The sequence below is a fragment of the Pseudorca crassidens genome, chromosome 1 (assembly GCF_039906515.1).
Source record: "Pseudorca crassidens isolate mPseCra1 chromosome 1, mPseCra1.hap1, whole genome shotgun sequence".
NCBI classification, from domain to species: domain Eukaryota; kingdom Metazoa; phylum Chordata; class Mammalia; order Artiodactyla; family Delphinidae; genus Pseudorca; species Pseudorca crassidens.
The window spans coordinates 78,474,339-78,491,886 of record NC_090296.1 but is presented as its reverse complement, the minus strand read 5'-3'; the positions used below and the strand labels follow the sequence as shown (position 1 = coordinate 78,491,886).

The window sequence follows — 17,548 nt, the reverse complement described above, 5'->3', positions numbered from 1 at the left end:
AGAAAATGCAATGCATGAGATTTTCTAATCAGACCCAATCTGCCTCTCACTGGCTGTGCGAATACAGCTTCTCGAAGCCTCATTTTTCTCATCTATAAAATGGAGTTAGTGTAGTTCCTGCTTATTCGGGTCGTTAGAAGAATTGTATGAGAACACAGTAAGAATTCAAAAAAAGCGTTGTTATTATTTTTATTAAAATTATATCTATTCCATGCTGGAAAATGTAGATATAACAAGATATATATATATATATATATATATATATATATATATATATATATATATATATATATATATAAAATAAACACTAATTAACACCAATGAAAGAGAAAGATGTGTAAATACACTGCTTCCAAATTGTGCACAGAGATGGAAAGTGTCCTGAGGTAGTGTACCATAACTGAACTCTCACCATTCCATTCCCCGAGCCATACAGAAATCATCCCCTTAAATCATTTTAAAAAATCCTATCTATTATCATAATAGCAGAACAGTGTGCCTGTTACCTTCTAGTTGCCTCTTCAGTTTTCTCAAATCTTTTATAAGGTCTTCAAATTTGACTTGGGAGGCCAGAAAGAAATCTTGTGGTTCGGGCAGGGGGAACACACTCTTTTCTGTTCCTGCTTCCTAGAATATATGGTAAACAAAAGTACATTTTACTTCCCAATTGTCACTTTCGGTTGAAATTCCAAAGCATCTTTTTTTCGGATGGTTGGATAAGAATCATGGCAATGCTCCCCTGCTATCCCTAACTTTGGACTTGTTGCTTTGAAGTGCGTTCGTGTCTTTCACGCTATCATTTCCGTCTTATTGGCACTGAGGTTGGCTATGGCTGTAGCTATGGCATGGGCTGGGCTCTGTTTTGCCTCTTGAATCAAAGAGAAAATGGTCAGGTATGTCCTAATCTTAGACCCTCTACTCCCATGGAAAATGGCACAGGAAGAACACATGAAAGTACTTGAATTGAAAGTCCCTGTTGAGTTTCACATGGCAGCAATTAGATAACTCATCTTTGGGGTATGCCAAAGGGTGTGAGTTGGAAGGTACTGGATAAGGCAGCACTGAGGTGGGAGAAACAATCACCATCGCTTATGCTCTTACCCACCTTCCTCTGCAGCTTAAAGCTTGTGGGCACACGTGCGCGCGCGTGTACATGATCAAATTCTTCACATATTTGTAAAGATTCTCTTAATGTTGTTTGGCTTATCTTAGCAGATGTTTACGAGGGCATGGTTGGGTTGGGTTTTGACAAGCTCCACAACTATACCTAATAGAGGATCTCAGCTGAGAAACACCCAGAGGGACACGAACTGTAGGCACATCGGGAGACCAGCAGAGCCTCAACTGTCTTTTCCAGTCCGGCGTGCTTTCTCCCCGAGTTGTTTAATACAAGCTTTGTGTCTTGCATGTCTCAGGCCATCTCCGCTTATTCTCCTCTCCACACAGGCTACTCTGCCAGCTTTCCTTCACATTCCATCTTCCCTGCTGCCATTAGGACTAATTCCAAACTCTAAAACGGCTTTACAAGGCACTTTCTGATCTGGCCTCTGTCTCCATCTCCAGCCTGATTTCTCCCTTCCCCTATCGCTAACTCCCTCTCCTAAACTTTCATAAAATAAAAGAACAGGCCACAGTCTCTTGCTTCTAGGCTTTTGTCTACAAAACTGTCCCTCTTCAAAAACTCTTCCCCAGCCCCTCTTCACACCTCCTTGTTCATACTCCTCTTTCTAGTCTCAAAACAGATATCACTTCCTTAAAGACCTCCCCTAAGTCTCAGCACCTGGGTGTCTCCAAGAGTCCCTGCTAATTCCTGTTATCACAGCACTTTTCAACGTTAACTTAAAAATTGCCTTGTTAGCTTGTGTGTCTTCCCCACTAGACTATAAACATTTTGAAGGCAGGAACTGTGCCTTGTTCTCGGTCAAGTACACACCATCTGGCCTACCAATAAAATCTGTTTGGCACCACTAACAGAGAGCTTATAAAACGCTATTCTGGGAAGTGTGCACCTCGGGCAGGAGTCATCTAACTTATCGTCCTGTTTTCTTGTGGTTTTGAGAATTCCCTGGACCCTAGCCCCCTTCCTTTAAGACCTTTGGCCTCATTTGGGATGCTAGGAGGAGGTGGTTTTCCTCATTTGATCAGAACAACATTTTACGTGATCCGTGTACTATTTTTCATCTTCCTCTACTTATTGTACCGCTTTTTAAAAAACCATGGAAGCAGTACCCTCCTTTGAGCGCCAAGGTGGAACAACATCTAAGATGCTTGTCACAAAACGCCATGGTAATCTATGGAAGAACTCATGCATATTTCTTTCTATTTTCCAAAACTGTTTATCAGATTCAGTCCTGGCTTCATTTTTTTTTTTTTTTTTTTTTTTTTTTTAAGCTAGAAAAAGAGAAAATGCTACTGAGCAAATCGGCCCGGTAGTAGCTCTTGCGAAAGCTGCTCAATTGGAGTTCAAAAGACATGGCCCTAGAAGGGTTTCTTTAAACGTCACATAGACCTAGACTTGGACCAAAAACCAGGCATGAGTGGAAGGAAGCTTGGAGCAAGAGTCACCTTTCTTCCGCTAACTGCTCATCACCACTAACCACAAAAATCATCACTTATGCTCCTAAGAGGGAAGGGATCATTTACTAAATCACATAATGCTGTACTCTTGTTGAGTGCAATTCATTTTAACACAGTGAAAACTGGGAGAGCACCACACAAATGTTGACTTCTTGTTTTTCCTAAACTGGACCATCCCGTGTTTGCAATTAATCTTACTTTAAGATTTCCCTCTGTGAAGTCGATTCCACTGGGTTCAGCTCTCTTCAGTAGGAGTCAAACTCCATCGGCAAATTTCATCCTTCCTACACAGTGCATCTGTGTAGGCAGGATGGTTGAGGCAGAGACTATGAGTACATCTGCTTAGGCCAGCCTCGAATTTGACCTGTCACCTCAAGAGCCTTCAGGATAACTCTTCTGCCACCCTGGTACCTGCCTCCAGAACTTTGGCTGCACACACATTGCCTGAAGCTCAACACACCTACCCTGCTCTACCAGAAGATAGCTCTCGCCTCGTTGCATCTTGTTTGTTACAGACGCTACTTATTACATGCTTGTGGGTATTTATAGTACATTCAACTCAGCAAGTATTTATCAAGCACCTACATTACGAACATGAAAAAAGAGACAACAAAGAGTTCTGGACCTCAAGGAGCAATGCCGGGAAGCTAGGTAATGGCTCAAGGATATCTATACACAGGGGAATAATAAACCTGGTGGTAGATACATTGACAACGGTTAGATAAACCCACCAGGAGGGTAGCAGAGATGACTAAAGACTTCATCAGTGCTTGGCCTGTCTTCTGCATGAAACTGTAGGCCTTTTGAAAACGAGGCCCTGGAAGCTTTACTTTTCTTCCCTTGGTACCTAGGAAAAACTCTGCTTGTGTGGATAGTCGAGCGGGACTCCTGACAACATTTTCCTGAGACTTTTTCCATTTACTGACTGCTAGGTTTCTCAACAACTTACAATAGTACCTCTTTCTTCTCAAAGCTAGGACTCCTTGTTCTCGATTTAATGAGAAGGACTAAAACACAGAAAATTGCGCTCAGGTGGATTCTCACAGAAATTTTTATTTCTAATGGCCCAGTGTAATCTAAGCAGGGAAGATGGATTTCAAATTCCACGTCTTTAACTTGTTCACAGATGAACATTGCTGATAAAGTATTGGGTATTATTGCATCTTAAGTTCCTAACTTTTGGTCTGCATCCCAGAATCTAGTTTCAAATATAACCAATTACTGAATGGATATGGGTTTCACAGAGACCCTCACAATCTGGTCAGAAGGCACTGAGATGACCGGGGGTCTCTTTGAAGCTGTGTTATACAGCGGATTAAGAGTCAGTAGATTTGCGCCACTGAATAATGCTGCTCTTTACAACAGTCAACTAAACTCTCTTGGCTCCAGTGTTCCCATCTGTAAACCAAGGAAGCTGGAGAGCTCTCAAATTCTATGTTGGACTTGAAATTCATCCATCCATCCATCATCCAATTTCTGAATGCCAGCAATGTGCAGGAGCTGAAACCCCATTAGTGTAGTTTTCCACATAACGCGATTTCTTACCTGATCATAGTAACGCAGGTAATATTTCACAACATAGTCCACCAGATTAATCCCATTATCCTAGGTTTAAAAGAGAAGTTTAAATGAATATCATTCACGTGAGACCCTGCCATATTAGATAGTCAAAGAGCTGAAATCTCACTCTGTAACCCTAATACTTTTCATTTGTGATACCTGGTCCTAATTCTGTTGGAGACTGTCCTCTCTCCTCCTTGTCCCATTCATTTTTATGGCATCTCTACAAAGAAATGACACTACACTCTTTCTTGGGGTTGGGGGGGAACCCAAAGAGGTAATCCATAAGGCCTCTGAGGTAATGGCTAAGACACGCACCAGCCAACCAAAAGACTGTCTCCATACTTTCAGGCCTAAAGCCAAGAAGGGAGGGGGTAGGGGAGGGCTGAAGGGAACCAGAGAGTAGAACAGAAGACCATCCCTCCCTTCCCACCTTTCAAAAAATGTGTGTTCTTACTGGCGTGAAAAACAATCAAGGAGGCTTAAAAGGAACACCCTGCCACTTTATGACCCTGGGACTCCGGGGGAGAGCAGGCCCTCCCACAAGGCAGCCTTTGTGTCTTGTTCACGTGGGTCTAATTCTAATTTGCCTGTGTGTTTCCCCTCCCTCCGCTCCCCCTGCCCCCCCAGGGGACGCCTAGATATGGGCTGGTTGTTTCTAAAGAGGTAGCTCTGCAGGGTGTGGAGCCAAGCGATAATCAGTCTCAGAGGGTCTGACAGTGGACCCCCAGCCCAATTGTTGTGGACCCGAGAGTAATTCCAACGCTCAGCTCCCGTGGTGAGTCAGCACTGCTCTCCACTTAGGAGCGAGTAAATTACAAGGAGCTAACGCCAAACTCGAGCAGACTCAAGCCTTGCGCCATGGCTAATACTGTACGCTCTCTGCTTTATCCTCTCACGGCAGTTCAACATCTAACTGTGTGCTTTCGAGCAAACGAGTGTTGGGGATTTTGTCATCAAAAGGAGATGAAAAACCTGTCTTTATTCAAAAGAAAGCAAACAGTGTACGGTTAGGGGGAGGATAGAGATGAACGGAACACCCAGGAACACTTTTTTTGAAAATTGAAGGTATACGAGGAAAACAATGACAGATCACAGACCTTCGTTATGAAAAATAAATAAATACCCGACTTTTGACGTCCTTGAGTTTGGGCAGAATTTCTAAGCTATATCCATCTGCTTGTCCCCGAGTCCTATTTCCTCCATTCATATAGTTTCCAAAAGCCAGAATGAGAGCCAAAATATCCTTCACACTCTTCATTTGCAGCAAGCCCTGGGAAGGCAAACACCCATTATCATGCGGCTGAACTCCAAACGCACCTATGTTCATTCAACAACAAATATTCACTGAGCACTTGATAGGCTGTTTGCTGGCCTGTTACCAACTGGATTTATAGTTGGTGAAATGGAAAATACACTTCACTAAGCCATAAGTGTCTTAAAAAATATGTTAACAGCCATCATTTTTTAATCCTTTCAATGAATTACAAACTGCGCATGTTCTAATACTGAATAGTAAATATTAGTTTTTATATTTCTATTTGAGCCGGTTTTATTTTTTAAATACTTATTTTAAAGGATTTAGAAATTGAAAAAAGACAGTTGTTACAGTTAGGCTTCGTATTTGACGGCTTCTAAGTAGGAAGGGGTTTAAGATCATTTGAGGATCTGGTTTTGGACGATGTAGCTATACAAACAGCACAGTTAAACGTAGGGTAGATACAATAGCAAGCCTATACTTCCTTATCCCTGGAAATAATCCTCAGAGGTGAACTACAGAATCCTCAGAGGTGAATACAATCATGTATTTCAAGGTCATAGGCTATGTTTATTAAGTGTTTGCTGATTTGTCTATTAACTTTTACTATCTGTCTATTAATTTCAAGCTGCTTGGGGCTCTCTTCAGCTCCCCATCTCATTTGTTTTTCCTCTCTCTCTCATTCTTTTGCCCCAAGTGCAAATTTTCAAATTGATACTTTTCCCCTTCTCTACAGTTTTAGTCGACTTTATTTTCCTTGATTTTAGGGTAAAGAAAGCAAACCAAGTGCAGCTCTAGGACGACCTCTGCTCCTGCCTCGTAGGGCGTTATTAGAGGGTGTATATTATATACCTTGGTAATATTTATGCTTTCTTTAGTGAAATCTTTTATATTTTAGAAGGAAAAAACCCCATGCCTCCAGATAAGCAACTAAACATTACAGTATTTGTGGAGGATCACCATGTGGTGAAGGACGTGCGTCATTGGGAGAAAAAGCCACATTCAAGAATTTAACTTTATAACAAACCCCAGTGTGGTAAAGCCAACAAAAACTTATCGGCCCATCACTCATTATCATAATCATTGATTTCATTTATCAAGTCTCTAGAATATTTTTATTTTACTATGTAAACACATTTCAGATGATCCAATGCATTGGTCTAAGGCAAATCTCTTTTTGCAATCTAGAGAGTCAGAATAGAAAACACACTATACTATTTAGGTTGGTTTTAAGTGGCCAGAATGTACATTGGGAGGTATTTGGAATACGTTAGAAGAAATCTGTAAAAGTGTCGTTTTTTTTCCTCCCTCTTTCTCCTCTGTCGATCTGCGTCTCCTTCTTTCTTACTCACCTGCATGCACGCTCACACGGGATAATCGTCACAGTTATACTCAGGAAAACACACAACCTTAAGTCCACAATATTTCTGCAGAGGGACTCGAGTTGATCTTTCCCAGTCCCCACTCCCTCCTTTACCCCCAAGGAGGGCAAAGCTGTCTTTTAATTAGACAGCAAACATACCTTAGAAGCTCCTGTGATGATCTCTACCTTTCGGTGCACGGCAGTAATGCCCTCAGAAAAGACAGATCTGAAGATTATACACTGGGCACGTTCAGCAAAATTAGGGATCTGGGCTAACTCGTGTAAAAATCTGTAAGAATTAAGAATGAATCATCTGACTTCACATATAATCGCAAGGAAAATAAAAAGACAGCAGAAAGAGATTCGTCATGAGAGCATTCCTTGTTTGACAACGTTAATTGAACAATTATAAAAGGCATCAAACAGGCAAACTCAGGGGACTCCAAGGGTTTGCGCTCTACTGTTAACAACAAAGACGCTTTTAAAAATGGGTTTCCATATATCACCTCACACCTGTCAGAATGGCTGTCATTAAAAAGAACACAAATAACAAATGCTGGAGAGGATGTGGAGAAAAGGGAACCCTCGTACACTGTTGGTGGGAATGTAAATGGGTGCAGCCACTGTGGAAAACAGTACGGAGGTTTCTCAAAAAAAAAAAACTAAATATAGAGCTACTATATGACCCAGCAACTCCACTCCCCAAAAAAAAAAACCAAAACAAAATCCAAAAAAACCAAAAACACTAATTTGGAAAGATACATGCACCCCAACAGTCACAGCAGCATTATTTACAACTGCCAAGATATGGAAGCAACCTAAGCAACCACTGACAGATGAGTGGATAAAGAAGATGTGGTATATGTGTATATATATACACACACATACATATACACACACAATGGAATACTACTCAGCCATAAAAAAGAATGAAATTTTGCTATTTGCAGCAACACGGATGGACTTGGAGGGCATTAGGCTAAGTGAAATAAGTCAGACAAAGACAAATACTGTATGATACCACTTATATGTGGAATCTAAAAAACACACCAAAATAGTGAATATAACAAAAAAGAAGCAGACTCACAGATACAGAGAATTAGTGGTTACCAGTCGTGGCAGGAGGGGCCATATAAGGGTAGGGGAGTGGAAGGTACAAACTATTGGGTATAAGATAGGCTCAAAGATATATTTTACAATGCAGGGGATATAGCCAACATTTTGTAATACCTGTAAATGGAAAATAACCTTTAAAAATTGTATAAAAATTTTTTAAAATAAAAAAAAAATAAAATGGGTTTCTATAATGGTGAGCAAACATATGGTGTATAAATTAAGAACAGAAAGTTAACGCAAGTATACTGAACCATGTGAAGCTATCTGTCTCTTGCTACCCCAGTAAGACTAAACCGAAATGGAAAGCATTAATCTTAAGTGTTTGGGGAAAAAAAAAAATACACAGTAGACTCCCTTTATAATGCAGCATTCTCTAATGGTGTATTAACACAGGCTAAGTAAGGGGAAGACTTGAGGCAAATGTCTATAGACAAGTGAAAAAATAATCTCTTTCTGAAGTTAGATTACTACTTTTTGTTGTTGTTGTTCAAACAATTATAATAATCTATAATGATTCTATTCTGCAGGTATCTGTTTACTTTTCCACAACAACTTACCTACACAGACAGGACTTCATAGCTCCATGCTTGGAACAAAGGAGGCACTCATTAAGTGGGCACGATCTAAAGTTTCTTAAAAACTATGGCAAGACAGATCTTAAAAGCTAAAGTTGAGTACTGACCTACGCACAGAAGTTCACTGTCTGAGCAGCTGGGCACTGGTGCCCTTTGCAAAATTAAGTTGGAAGAGCTACATATCCTCTAGGCCAACCACCCGAGGTAGGGGTATACACTAAAATGGATGGAAAGAGTTGGACATGAATTCAGAAAAGGAGAGAATCCACTAAAAGCTTTTAAATCCATTTGGGGGTTGAAATGATGATTAACTGATAGTTCTGAAAGTCTTGGTCAAACCATAACATCATTACCTTGACATTTCGTAACCTCTTACCAAGGATGCTTTTACCTAGGAGCAAAGCTGGAGCCCCCTTCTTTCCAGAACCAAAGGAATTTCCTTAGCTAATAATACTCTGTGCCTCTTTTAGGGACACTTGGGTTTTAATAAGATTCTAATAATCAGCTGTTTTTCTTATTTATCCTACAACTAGGTCATAATCCTTTTTTTTTTTCTAAATAACACTGAGAGGAAGCAAAGAATGTCCATAAGAGAAAACATATCTTTGCTTTAAGGTTCTGTAACTCTGATTATTATGAAAACCATGTGATGGGATATAAAAGTGGAAACCCAAAGGAATTCTGAATTAGGACAAGATGAAAAAATGACACTCTATGTGTGAATTGTTTCTTTGTAAAATTAGTATTAAACCACTGATGCATTTATGACTGAAATCAGGGGTATCACCAGTTCTCACAAACATGAGCAGTAAAAAGCTTGCGGGACTGGAGGCGTTTGGTCCTGTAGCGAGTCTTGGGAAGTTTTACTTATTCAGACGCTGCTGAGAGCAACCTCAAGTGTAGCACCCTGCGCTTCTCCCTTTCCAAATGCAGCCATGAAACACTATTCCCTAAGTAGGACCCAGATCCCTGAGTGGGATGAACACAGCGAGTGAAGCATTGATGGAGAGAATATACATTATCAACAGCCCAGCTTACCAGCAAGGTCTTAGATGAGAAGAAGGAACTGCTGTATAAGCAATTGCTTATAACTCGTCTCCAAAAAGGACGTTTAGGACCAACATGAGGAGACGAGCCCACAGGCTCAAGCAATTGGTGTTACCCGGAAAAAAGAGTAAAATAGAACTACAAGGTTCCCTGGGGTCAAAGCTTTACTGGAACTAGGGCTCGCACTAGGAAGGCTCTCAGAGAATCCTAAAGACCCAGTGTTCTGTGTATGGAGAAGGGGCCGAAGCACATATCCAGAGTTGGAGGGGGGAGGGAAATTCAGCTATTTCACAATACTTTTGGATAGAACTGTAGGGAATGTGTCACCAAAAACACCAGAGCATCAGTCACCAAGGATTTTAGTGTCTTTAGATGTGTACGAAGCACTTACAGTGCGTCAGGCACCATGCTGAGACCTGAATTTAACTTAAACACAATTCCTTCTTGATCACCTGTGAAATAAATCCACAGTTACCACGAGTGTGATGAGCGCTCTCGGTGATGGGGCCTAAAATAGGAGCTATGGAAGCCATACGCAGGGCATCAAAGTCAGAGCCCTGGAGGGACCGTGTCAGCCAAGGTCTCCGGGAGCCCTCTGGTCCTTGTGCAGGACACATGTAAGAGGCTGCCAGCGAGAGCCTGGACAGGCTGAATGATATTCGTGGGAAAAGGTGAGAAAAAGCTAAAATGGGGCTTTGTGTTCTAAAATAAAGAGTTCAAGCTTTTTTTCTGAATGAAGGAAGGGTTTTAAACAGAGGAGTGAAACTTTCTGCTTTTTGTTTCAGAAAATCGCCCTTGCAATGGCTCGGCTGATGGATTGGAAGTGAGAGCAGATCTGAGGCTGGGAGCAGCTGGAATATTCTAAGGGGGAACGAGGGAGGGCCTGCGGTGTGGATGCTGAGGGGCGAAGGGTGAGAAAGCGACTGAGGCTGCCAGACCCTATGGAGCTGACCCATCCCACGGGACGCTGAGAAGAGTCCAGGATGACTTGTGGGTTTTGGGGCCTGGTCACCTGGTAGAAGGCGAAGATACAAAATACTAGAGAGGCAAATTTGGGAAAAACAAAGTCTCGAGGAAAGCAGACTTTCCCATTTATCTGAGAAAGTACCAGAAGTACAGGTTACCTCAAAGGCTATGAAGTGTCTAATATCTTATCTCCCACATGTGGGTTTTACACTCCACCCATAAGGGCAGGGGTAAGCGCTCCTTTACACATCCCCAAGGAGAGGGTCTTGGGCATTATTAGGCCATGGTACTTATGAAGATTTAGGGACTGATTTCCTTTTGGACTAGTCTAACTTTACACCCTAGGGCCAGACATAGAAAGGACTCAATACCCGCAAAGAGCCGCAGGCCAGGGACCTTCCTCTTCTTTCCTTAAGGCAGGCTGATCTTCCTAGGATGGACTGTAAGTACAGCCGGTACACAGCAGAAACATTCTGCACCTCACGGTACGTGGGTCACACACCCACAGCAACTCGGCTGTCAGGTGGATCGATGCAATGGGCCCACTGTTTTCAAGGGACTAACATGTGGTTTACCATTCCTCAAAGCCCTGAATGCTGTAACTTACGTTCCTCCATAGAGGAGGACGCTAACAGAGCCTTGTTTCAACGTCAATATGTCTTCTTTGGGGCGATCCCCAGGCAGCTGTGGGCCTCAGTGGAGCATCCCAATAGGCTGTATATGGTATCCTCACTTTAGGCCACAAAAAGCACACATCAGGCCTAATCAGACCCAGTAGAGCCTCCCCTCGCCTCACCACCATCCCAAGGAGAGCGTGAACAGAGTTGAGGACCATTGCTGAAGGGAGCGGTTCTCAGACAGCCTGGTCCCAAGCAGATGACACCTCTGTGGGAAATGACTTTCTAAATCTGGCCCTGCGGCGCAAGAAAGCTGATGAGGTGAGTGAGGAGGGCAGCCTCCCCAGGCTCTGATTTAAAGCCTGGGCACCACAGGAATCTTAGGAAACTGCAATGCTGCAACTATAAATGATTCATATTTTCCAGTATGCAAAACATGCTTATAGTCAACTCACTTGGAACTAATGGCAAATCAGTTGCCAGAAAATCAGACTCTGGCATGAATCAAACGAATGCTACACTGTGCAGGAGGTCAGGAGTAAAGGTGAAAATCACTCAGCCCTGGAGGCCCTACCTCTCTGGGCCTCACCCTCTAGCAGCTGAGCCCAAGCATATCACCAGGACAGCATGACCATCTTCTTTGCTGCCACTAAGAGCTTAGCGTGTTCAGGAAGCCCTTACAAGGACCATTTGCAAACTTTAAAAACACTCTTCCATCCACATCATCAGGAGAGAAAGCAAGAGAACTTTAATAAGTCATCTGTTAATTACCTGCTGCCATTATTCTGTGTCCTGGCAATTAATCTCGAAAAATAATGCTAGAAAGGCATTAGCACAGGAAGGAAAAGGGGAACCCTTCCGGAGCAAGGACCCACGGTTCATTTTACCAAGTGGGCCGTTCCACAGTTTAGAGCAGGGGTTGGTGAATTACAGTCCCCAGGCCGAATTCTTTGTTTTGGTATGGCCCATTAGCTAAGAATGGTTTTCACATTTTTAAATGGTTGAAAAAAATCAAGCGTTTAAACATTTATATTAATCAAATATTAACCAGAATAATATTCTGTGACATGTACAATGATATGAAATTCAAATTTCAGCGTCCATAAATGAACTGTTCTTGGCGCACAGCCACGCCCATTTGTTTATGTATTGTCTGTGCTCGCTTCTGCACAACCACCGTTGACTTGAGTAGTTCCAGCAGATTGTAATGGCTCACAAAGCCTAAAGTACTTACTACCGGGTCCTTCATAGGAAACGTTTACCAACTCTGGGCTTGGAGTATCATTGCTTTAACATGGCATAGTTGGCACTACCCAAACGCTTGTCCGTGTTATGGACTGAATGTTTGTATCCCCCCCAAAATCCCTAAGTTGAAATCCTCACCCCCAAAGTGATGGTAATAAGAAGTAGGGCCTTTAGGAAGTAATTAGGTCATGAGGGGTGAGCCCTCATGAGTGGGGTTAGCGCCCTTCAGAGAAGAGACACAAGCGCTTACTTCCCCTCTCTGCTCTCTGCCACGTGAAGATACAAAGGGAAGTCTGCAGCCTGGAAGAGGGTGCTCACCAGAACCCAACCATGCTGGCACCTGGATCTCAGACTTCCAGCCTCAGGAACTGTGAGGAATAAAATTCTGCCGTTGATAAGTCACCCAGTTTAGGATACTTTGTTATAGCAGCCCAAACTGACTAAGACAGTCCTCAAATACTCCTCATGGCCTTGTGTCTAAATATCCCATTATTAGTCACTTCATTTTCCGCCGTCAGCACCTTAGTGGGACTGAACTTATTATATTAGGAAACAAGACTTGGGAGTGGACCACAGGATGGGTCGGGATGGGAGTTGGTAAGGACGGGGGGCTCAAGTCGATGGAACAGACGGGCAGGGAAGCCCATCTGCATTGAGTCACAATATTCTTAGGCTTCATGAACTAACTTTGGGTGTGTGTGGGGGGAGAACCCTGACATACGCTCCATGTGACAGCCAGTCATCTAAGGGTCCCCAAATTATCATAAAGGTTTGTCAATAACTGAGGAAACCTAGAAATTCCTCACCCAGTCACTGAAAGATGTTTCTTCTGGACCTGAATACCCTGGCTTCCAAGGGGAGTGGGGCATTTTAGAGGAACCAAGGGCAAGGTGTGACGGTTTCAGTATGAGCGACTGACCCCTGAATGTCTCTGGGGCTGACTTGTTACCCTAAACCCAGTCAATTTCCTCTTTGCTTCCTATTCCTTGCCTCATCTCCAGGCTGAGAAGCACAGCCTGCACTGGGCAGGAAGCACTCAAGGTAGCCACGAGCTAAGTAGCCCTCTGTCCACTCGGGACCCATCCCACATTCTCACAGAGTCCTTAGGGCTGCAGAGCCCCAGAAGGTTATCCATGGTTTGTAGACCCCAAGAGCCCAGCCAAGGACGAGAGTCACTCAGTTATGCACTAGAGTTCTGGGCTTTCAAAGTGTGTGGAACACCCCAAACTAGAGAGCAGACACCTCCACATAGTGACTGGAGAGAAGCACAGGCACATGCAAAGGGAGGATGAAAAAGCCACATCTAAATTGGGCAGAGCAGGTAGAGAATTTGGGGAGAAAGCTGGCACGTTCAGCCTACATTTACTGGATACAATATTTAGGAAAATCAATTTGAATTCTGTGACTCTGACATCATCCCTTTTAACTGCATCAGCAGAACCTTAAACAGAGCAGTAACCTCTCCCTTTCTCAGTTACCCTTTGGGCCAGAATGTTTAGTCTAGGAGGAATTAACAAGTTGCTAGGACAAGAAAAGGGGAGTCATGAGGGGTGGGGTGAGGGGTTGAGACATGATATCCAGCAGCACAAATCTCCCGGCTGCCTTTCCCGGCAGTCAGGTCACTCTGCTGTGTGCAATAGGTCACAGGAATGACGCTGCTGTGACTTAGCTTGGCACGGTTGAGATCTGGTTATTCGGAGCTGGGAGGCAGGAAGATAGGGACGGCCCTTCTTTTGTTAACAGAAAAGTGTTTAAGCATCCTTACTGCTCAGGTTTATCCAGTAGCTTCAATTCTTCCTCTTTGGATGTCTCATAATACTTTCTTATTTTAACGAGTTCATCCTCTTGGGCTCTCTGTGTTGAAACAGAAACAAAACACACACACAAAGTGAGCAATGAGAACCTGTCTAAAGCAGTGTGTCTCAGAGTGTGGTCTCTGGACAGGCAGCATCAGCACCACCTGTCGCTACTTAGAAATGCCCATTGTTGGCCCCGCCCCGGATATAAGACACTCCAGAGGTAGGGCTCAGCAAGTCCTCCAGGTGCTTCTGAGACATGCTAATGTTTGGGAATTACTGGCTAAACTAAATGGTCCTAACAAGTGACCTTAGCTGGATACAGAAGCCAGGACATTTGATTGTTAACCTTTGAATCCCCTGTGTCTTTCCCAGTAAGATAGGGTAAGGGTCAAGTTGTCCTTAGCATTTGCTTTCTTCATCCTCAGAACCAAACAGCCCTCCTAACTCATGTAGGCGCCTGATTTTGAAATTTCTGGTCCGCAGGTTCTTTCTGAATTTTCTAAGCATTCGTTGTCTGCACCACTGATTTTGGCATTTAGTCCCATACGTCCTCAATGTGCGCAACTGTGTCAGTGGTATGTAGCTTATGTCTACTGTAAGCTAACAAGTACCCATCACGCGCACAGTCCTGAGCCCGAGGTAACAACTAAAAGCATCCTAGAAGGCACTCTGCCTTTTACAAAGTCCTCCGACATCAAGTATTGCATCCTTGTTTTAAAGCTGACTCCACCGAGGCTTACACCAAGGACCTGGCAAAGAGCCTGACTTAGAACACCTTTCTTCCACAACACCAGGATGCCCCCCAGGTATTCAACAAATGTGCCATTAGCTCCCGACGGCCTAGGATGTGTGCACCTTCTTTATGAACGAAAGCCTTCCTGAGAGAAACATGGGAAGTTCCCACCCAGTCGTACCAAACAGTTCCTGACACGCACAAAGGATGTAGAAAGGTGAAGGGAACTGGCAATCCCGCTAGGCTGGATTATCACACTATGGAAATTTTCTCGGAGATGCTTAAGGTCCCAGGGGACCTAAGCATTGAAATGAAATCGTTTTTTGAGCTCGGTAATCATAGCATGCTATAGAGCTCCGGGTAGCTTCCTGAGAAACAGCGTTACTTCAGTAAAAAGAATCTGTTTCAGTCTATGTTTTCAAATCCTAACCAGAACAGTTAACAATTATGGGAACTGTGACTCTCCTGTGTCACCTTCTCAAGAAAGCCTGACAATTATGCTCGTTATCTCCACATGTAATCCCCACATGAAGACCATATATGTGTACAGCGCTGTTTATTTTCAAAAGACACGGCTACTGCTGCATATACTGAATTCTCTTTTAATACAAAAATCATGTCGAGCCCATTATAATCCCCATTGTACTGATAAACAGGTTTAAGGAATTTAACTGGTCTGAGGCCACTCAGCAGTAAATGGTAGAGCTCGACCTCAAACCTGAGAGTATCCCACTCTAAATCCAAAACGCACACCCACCACCCTATACTATTTCCCACGATCAGTGCCGTCAGTCCACTTGGGCTAAAAGTAACCATCCAAGCTGGTAACAGCATCCCCATTCCTCAGAGGATGACACTGGTGCACACCAGCGTTAAGCTGGTAACTCAGCTTCATGCACTCTGATTGCAAGCCACAGGGCTGGGCTGGGTTCCACGGCACACGAGTGGCCTCCACATTGAGCTGCCTTCCCTCGCAAAAGAAATCTACTAACCCAGATACCACAGTGGGCGGTCAGGAACCTAGCGCTTTCTTCATGCTCAGTCTCATTTGAGCCTGCATTTCTGGGCCTTAACCTCTTCCACGCAATGTCACAATTCCCACTGCTGAGGAACATGAATGGCTCAGTGACTTTTCAGGTGGAAGGAGTCACATATAACCATTTTCTAGACATTACCTTTTTTTTAAGTTAGTTAAGATACAAAAATCCGGAAACTCTGGCTCCGTAGGTGTTTGATACTCACGTTTTCATATAAGGCCGCCAGGGTTTCCAGATCAACCACGGAATCATCCACGTTAAAAATGGCTGCCGAGCCCCCAAAGAGAAAAAGAAAGAGGATAAGAGGTTAGATTGGATGCCCCTGCACTCACATGTACTCCACGTCTAGCCTCCAAGCAATGTAACATTGCCCCCTCTCACACAGGTTGCCTTTCGGCTCGTTCCCGCTCCCTTTCCTTTTGCACCAGGGGCCCCCCCGTGAAAGAAACCGAAATGGTTCCGATCACTGGCCTGAGCCTTGGCCCTGCCTGGTTTAATTCCTCAAGCTCTGCATCCTTTCTGCAGTTTAATTTAGGCTCCACAGGAGAAGTGTTTGTGCTTTAAAACTAAATCAGTTTGTAGGTTTGCAACACAAGGTTAAATCTTTCTTCCCGGCTGGTAATTGAAGAGATTTAGTACCTGATGCACCAGAACTGACTCTTGCCCGTTACCAGGAAGAGAGAGAGAGAGAAAAAAAAGACGATGTTGGCAAATTAAACGAATTCAGGCATGTGATTTCAGGCACCTTTCCATGGCCGCTGCAAACATCTTGTTTGGATCAAAGAGACAAGAAAAAGCAATAATTGCATCAATGGCAAATTAAGATTATGGAAACCTCCCATGAGCCAGTCTTAAGGCAAGTTCTCATTCCCATGGTTTTATTTGGATCCTACTTGTTGTTCTGTATGTTAAATAAGTTAGTTAGCTGTTAACTAATATGCCTGTGATTTCATCTAGAAAGATTCCTTCCCATATATACCAGCATACAAACATTGAGATTTTAAAGCCTTAATGGATTTGGCAATCAAAGTGCTCGAAATAGGCAGCTCCACATCTTTAAATAATTATTCAAAACTAATAAGGTTTGTTCCCTCAACCCCACCTCCTTTCTCTGACTTTACATTGTGAAATTAACCAGCACGCTAGTAAATTTTCTCCGTGGCAGGCTAATTAATTTTATTAAACCAACCAGTAATATTTAGAATGCCTTAAAATTCTGCTCGTCAACCACTGTTCTGTTCGTTGGCACTACACCACAGTTTTTGGAGAAGGTAGGGATCAAGGTAAAGGGCAGGTTGCTTTCAAATTGTTTTGCCTCTTCTGTGGTTTAGAATCACATGAACGCCTTTATACAATTTTAATAAACTTAATTAACGGAGCTAAGATCATGTAACTTCACAGAACACCGAGAAATGTACTTAAAATTCCTTCATAGGCCACCTTCTCTAACTTAGAGGAATTAATCATCAAGCTATTCCGCAGCTACGTGGGGTAGTAAGAAAAGAGGAGGTTAATATGCTAGTGACAAAGTCAGTCGTCTCAGATTCCACCAAGACAAAGGAAAATTACCCTCCTGAAAAGTCCAATCTGAAACCAGGCATTTTTCAATGTCTGATGCTTTAAAAAAAACAAAAAAATGGCCAGGAACAATGTCT

At 43.1% G+C, this 17,548-nt stretch overlaps 1 protein-coding gene across 5 annotated transcripts in view; it reads right to left on the bottom strand.

Moving 5' to 3' along the window:
* FMN1 (formin 1) overlaps positions 1-17,548 on the bottom strand; it is a 444,603-nt gene that overhangs the window by 150,332 nt on the left and 276,723 nt on the right. For all 5 annotated transcript variants that reach the window (XM_067742229.1, XM_067742240.1, XM_067742249.1 and 2 more), the window contains 6 exons: positions 16,099-16,160; positions 14,090-14,178; positions 6,918-7,047; positions 5,264-5,410; positions 4,123-4,182; positions 507-627 (listed from right to left, as the gene is read on the bottom strand). In XM_067742229.1, the coding sequence (XP_067598330.1) occupies positions 507-627; positions 4,123-4,182; positions 5,264-5,410; positions 6,918-7,047; positions 14,090-14,178; positions 16,099-16,160 (609 nt within the window). The remainder of the gene's footprint in view (positions 1-506; positions 628-4,122; positions 4,183-5,263; positions 5,411-6,917; positions 7,048-14,089; positions 14,179-16,098; positions 16,161-17,548) is intronic.